This window comes from Neoarius graeffei, chromosome 13, assembly GCF_027579695.1.
Source record: "Neoarius graeffei isolate fNeoGra1 chromosome 13, fNeoGra1.pri, whole genome shotgun sequence".
NCBI lineage: Eukaryota > Metazoa > Chordata > Actinopteri > Siluriformes > Ariidae > Neoarius > Neoarius graeffei.
The window spans coordinates 47,216,593-47,222,592 of record NC_083581.1 but is presented as its reverse complement, the minus strand read 5'-3'; the positions used below and the strand labels follow the sequence as shown (position 1 = coordinate 47,222,592).

General features: G+C 41.6%; 1 protein-coding gene across 1 annotated transcript in view; it reads left to right on the top strand.

Moving 5' to 3' along the window:
• Positions 1-4,298: 4,298 nt before the first annotated feature.
• The window catches only part of prpf6 (PRP6 pre-mRNA processing factor 6 homolog (S. cerevisiae)), a 69,310-nt gene continuing 67,608 nt past the window's right edge, over positions 4,299-6,000 (top strand). Inside the window, exon 1 of the mRNA XM_060937894.1 lies at positions 4,299-4,525. Within this exon, the coding sequence (XP_060793877.1) occupies positions 4,344-4,525 (182 nt within the window). The 5' untranslated portion in view covers positions 4,299-4,343. The remainder of the gene's footprint in view (positions 4,526-6,000) is intronic.

The following is a 6,000-nucleotide window of genomic DNA, read 5'->3' as shown; positions in this document are numbered from 1 at the left end:
CTATACCATCAATATTAATTTGAATTGATAGATTATATATCACAAATTGATATATTTGAATTTTTTGACTGAAGGCTATTTTAATGGCTATAATGACATCTCATCTCATCATCTCTAGACGCTTTATCCTGTTCTACAGGGTCGCAGGCAAGCTGGAGCCTATCCCAGCTGACTACGGGCGAAAGGCGGGGTACACCCTGGACAAGTCGCCAGGTCATCACAGGGCTGACACATAGACACAGACAACCATTCACACTCACATTCACACCTACGCTCAATTTAGAGTCACCAGTTAACCTAACCTGCATGTCTTTGGACTGTGGGGGAAACCAGAGCAAACCCACACAGACAGAACATGCAAACTCCGCACAGAAAGGCCCTCACCGGCCACAGGGCTCAAACCCGGACCTTCTTGCTGTGAGGCGACAGCGCTAACCACTACACCACCGTGCCGCCCCAAATGAAAGAAATATTTTTCAAAATACTACACTGATTTTATCCTACCAATTTTTATTTGCAGAAATTTAAAAAAGACATCATTGTCAATTGTTCTTTTTGTGGGGTAGAAAGAGAAACCCTTATTCATTTATTTTGGCTTTGCCCTTATTCAAAACTTTTGTGGAGTAAGGTTACTCGTTTATTATCGACTCAATTCACTCAGACTTTAGTCTGAAATGGGAGAATGTCTTGTTTGGCCTTTACGACAGCAGAAATCTTGTCTCCCATTTTTAGTTGATTAATTTGTTAATAATATTGACAAAATACTACATTCATAAGTCTAACTTTCAGAATAAAAAAAACTAATTTCACAGAACTTAGTACAGACATTAAACAGTATGTAACCACAATTTCTAGCAGCAATAATAAGAAGGCTGTCAAAACACAAACACTTTTTGTGCTATACAATGTGTTTTTTTATGATCTGTTTTTTGTTTTTTTGTTTATTTATTTTGTAATGTACATCCCCCTGGCGTAGTTGCACCAATGCTATTGTATTGTATACTCTTTGTATACTTGATTTGATCTAATAAAAGGAAAGAAAGAAAGAAAGAAAGAAAGAAAGAAAGAAAGAAAGAAAGAAAGAAAGAAAGAAAGAAAGCCTGACGGAAACTGACTTGAGAAGGGTTCGCGACAGCTTTGCGACACCAGCGACTCATTTGTGGCTATTTTGAGAGAAATTTAGTCGCACGAATTTTTTGAACATGTTCAAAATTTCAGCGACGAAGGAGCGACACTTTGCGACTCATGCGAGGAAATTGAGAAGCCCCGCGAATGTTTCAAGACACTTTTGAAACTCTCTCATGAATGACGTTCGCAATTTGTCGCAGCCCAGTGAGATACTACCCTTACCCTGTTGCTTTTTTACTATATCTGGTTAAAGCTTGGCTGAGCTCAAGTCCCAGCACCACTGGTGTCAAGTGACGTCACTCTTCAAGTAAATAACGTTTAATAACATAAGAATTAATGAAGCACATACTAGAGCGGTGGCTACAATTATAGACAATCCATAATTATAACACCTTTTCAGATTTACCAATAAAAAACTATTTTACAAAGGTGCGTTTCAGTTATAACTAGAGTTGAGCCGGATACTCGGCTGAAACGAGTATCCGGTATGGATAAAGCACTTTTGCCGAGTACGAGTATTATACGAGTAATACTAGTCAATATCTGTGCTCGGCCTGAATGAAAATCCTCACACAGCGTCACAGTGCCCCTCCCCTACACACACCGCTCTGCAATTGCATGCTTAAAATAACATACTGGTTAAAGCCCCACCCGTTTCAAGACAACCAGGCCCACTTCTGGGTTAAATCTCGCCCACTTCCGGGTTAAATCTCGCCCACTTCTGGGTTAGGACCCGCCCACTCCGAGTACGGATACAGATACAGATAATTCATATGGTTAACAGATACAGATAATGCTGTACTCGCTCATCCCTAGTTATAACAGTTATTATTGGTTAATTAATCAACCGGAAGACCCGCCTCCTCCCTCGCCCTTTGATCTTGTCGTCTGATGATGCAACTCGTTAGCTGAGGTGGATTTTTTTTGCACGATCGGGAGGTTGAAGAAAAACCTGAAAGTTATCATCGCAGGTAAGCATGGTGGAAAGATCATGGACATGTTTGTACTTATTAAATTCACCGATATTTCATGATCTCCTGGTCAAAACCTACTTTGTTTCTTACTCTTTCATTTGACAGTCGCCATTTTGTATCTAAGTGCGTGTTTGATAAGTCACGTGAGGTGTCGAGAATAGTGATCACTTTCACCAGTGTCCACCATTATCGACACCCTGTGGAATTAAGTAACATTTACAATTGTTATGGATCGATCTTTGTGTAACATTGTTGAAGTCGATAAAGTACTTTAAAAAAATAAAAGTGCTGTGATTTATAATCTTTTTTTTCTGATTCATAACAGAATGGAATGTTTATAGAGTATTTAGAATTCTACTGCAATAAACAGAATTTGACCAGAATTAAATTCCTAGCATATACAAAATTCTCATCTCATCTCATTATCTCTAGCCGCTTTATCCTGTTCTACAGGGTCACAGGCAAGCTGGAGCCTATCCCAGCTGACTACGGGCGAAAGGCGGGGTACACCCTGGACAAGTCGCCAGGTCATCACAGGGCTGACACATAGACACAGACAACCATTCACACTCACATTCACACCTACGGTCAATTTAGAGTCACCAGTTAACCTAACCTGCATGTCTTTGGACTGTGGGGGAAACTGGAGCACCCGGAGGAAACCCATGCAGACACGGGGAGAACATGCAAACTCCGCACAGAAAGGCGCTCGTCAGCCGCTGGGCTCGAACCCGGACCTTCTTGCTGTGAAGCAACCATGCTAACCACTACACCACCGTGCCGCCCTCCGACATCAATATATTTATATAAAATATATTTTGTACTAAATACTGTACAAGTCTATATAAAACAAATTTAAAAACTGTTTTGTTCACTTAATACCACATAGTGATTATTTTTTAAAATAAATAATCATCTGGATGTCGATAATTGTGGAACAGTGTCACGTGATCTGATATGCTCAGCAATCGGGAATCAACTTTTTTTTTCCAGTGGAAGTTTGAGTAATTATTCATGCACAATTTACGTATTGAAAGACTTTTGCAACGGCCAAAAGATCGCTAAGCTGTCGATAATTGTAGCCGCCGCTCTATATGTTTATTTTGTGTGCACAAACATAGATGAATGAAACTACTTTGGGATCATTTGAACATTTATGGGATGCTGGGTGACGTCAGGGATAAAGAAAATAATGTTGAATAACAAGAAATAATGAAACACATGTTTATTCAGGGCGGCACGGTGGTGTAGTGGTTAGCACGGTCGCCTCACAGCAAGAAGGTCCTGGGTTCGAGCCCAGTGGCCGGCGAGGGCCTTTCTGTGTGGAGTTTGCATGTTCTCCCCGTGTCTGCATGGGTTTCTTCCAGGTGCTCCGGTTTCCTCTACAGTCCAAAGACATGCAGGTTAGGCTAACTGGTGGCTCTAAATTGACCGTAGGTGTGAATGGTTGTTTGTCTCTGGATCCAGCTTGCCTGCAGGACAGGATAAGCGGCTACGGATAATGAATGGATGGATGTTTATTTTGCATGCACAAACATGAGACTACTTCGGACTCATTTAGCTGTTAATGGGGTGCTGGGTGATGTCACGTGATTAAAACAGTTAATGTTTCATTTCTTTAAACCTGTATGAGCACACAAATTAACCGGAATACTTTTATTCACGTGGCGGCACGGTGGTGTAGTGGTTAGTGCTGTCGCCTCACAGCAAGAAGGTCCTGGGTTCGAGCCCCGGGGCTGGCGAGGGCCTTTCTGTGCGGAGTTTGCATGTTCTCCCCGTGTCCGCGTGGGTTTCCTCCGGGTGCTCCGGTTTCCCCCACAGTCCAAAGACATGCAGGTTAGGTTAACTGGTGACTCTAAATTGACCGTAGGTGTGAATGCGAGTGTGAATGGTTGTCTGTGTCTATGTGTCAGCCCTGTGATGACCTGGCGACTTGTCCAGGGTGTACCCCGCCTTTCGCCCGTAGTCAGCTGGGATAGGCTCCAGCTTGCCTGCGACCCTGTAGAAGGATAAAGCGGCTAGAGATAATGAGATGAGATGAGACTTTTATTCACTGTTCTCATCATATGGAGTGCCCACTTCATGCAGGTTTGTGGATTGAGTGTGCAGGTCTACACTCCGGACCAGCAGGTGGCGGTAACAGACCAATAAGCTGGACGCTAATCGCTGTAAGACAACAAGAAGACGACGAAGAAGACTTGGGGAACTTCCGGTAGTCGTTGTTGCGACAGCAGAGTGAAGATGGCGAGTGCTGCAGTAAAACAGCCTTCTAAAAACCCGACCAAAAGCGCCCCTGGGCCCGCCGGCGGAAATGTTCCGAGTGGTCCTGCTCTTCCTTTGGCGTCTCCACTTATGGGCAAAAAGAAGAAGCCGTTTCTCGGAATGCCAGCGCCTCTGGGCTACGTTCCTGGTCTGGGCAGAGGGTAAGACAACAAACAAGCCTTATGCTGCGTTCGCGGTGAATTTGCAACTTGTAATTCCGTGTTTACAGTCTGCTACAGAAGCTACAGAAAACGGCTTCACAACTCGAAAATTCAACTCGTAATTCCGGGATAGTCTCCTCAAGTCAGAGTTCCCCGTTTAGAAAGTGACATGAGCGCGCGCACTGTCAGCAGTGTACCGGTTCTTTTCTCTGCTTTTACACTACCGGTCAAAAGTTTGGGGTCACCCAGGCAATTTTGTGTTTTCCATGAAAAGTCACACTTTTATTTCCCACCATAAGTTGTAAAATGAATAGAAAATAGAGTCAAGACGTTTTCCTGGCCATTTTGAGCATTTAATCGACCCCACAAATGTGATGCTCCAGAAACTCAATCTGCTCAAAGGAAGGTCAGTTTTGGGCAATTCCATGTAAATGTCAACCTCACCATGCAAAAATAAAGCAACATGTAATACATCAAAACCACTCCCAGAGATCACCTAGGCCTGTATTTTACAGATGTGAATAAGTTGAACCAATTTGTAACCAACCTAATATGTCACTGTCAGTCTTTCTTTCTTATAATGTAAACCCCAAGCTAAAATCAACTTTGATCATGTACAATTCTATATTATTGCCACAAGCCACAGAAATGTATGCTAAAATCCACAAAACAGCAAAACAATAGCCATCCTAAATATTATTTAAGAACTTTGATAGTTTTAGCTGATATTTAGAGAGTTTTTCAAAGGGTTATGGTGGTTAAATTGCTGATTTTCTAAACATATGCCATGTCTATTTCAGACGCGTCACATCCGTAACGCTGACTTTTCCTTCCGAAACTCTGCATGAAATACAAAATATTTTAAACAAAGATTTTTTAATATTCACCTTGGACCCCTCTATCAAACGGATATCTCCATTTCGACATTAGGTTTACAATTTCACAGAGTTTGATAAAAATGTACAGTCACCCAAGAAAAGTGATACTTTTTCTGTCACATCCATAACGCATCTTTTATTGGCGTTTTCTGGCATGCCCTAGATGTACTATAGGATTTGTTCTTGTTCTATCACTTCTCCAGTATGGTACAGCCTTAAAATATGCAACACCTGTTTAAATACTGGGAGGCAATAAAACATGCACTGGGTCATTTGTTGCCATTTTGAGTTCAAGTGTCACGTCCATAACGCTGGAATTGCTCATTTCTTAGATGCAATTTCCTGCATTCTAATCAATTTTAGGGTGAATAATGGCAAATCCCATCTGATTCATAGCCCTCAAATTTTTATGTAAACCACAGTGGCAAGATTGGATTATTTTTATGCAAGTCACTCAAGTTTGGTGAAATCAACATCGCAATTTTGTAGGGTTAAAGATTGATTGTGGGGAAAAAAAGAGTAAGGTCAAAGCATTCATAGTATTTATTATAATTCATGTATTAGCTCTTAATTGGCTAGAACACACAGTATTTATAT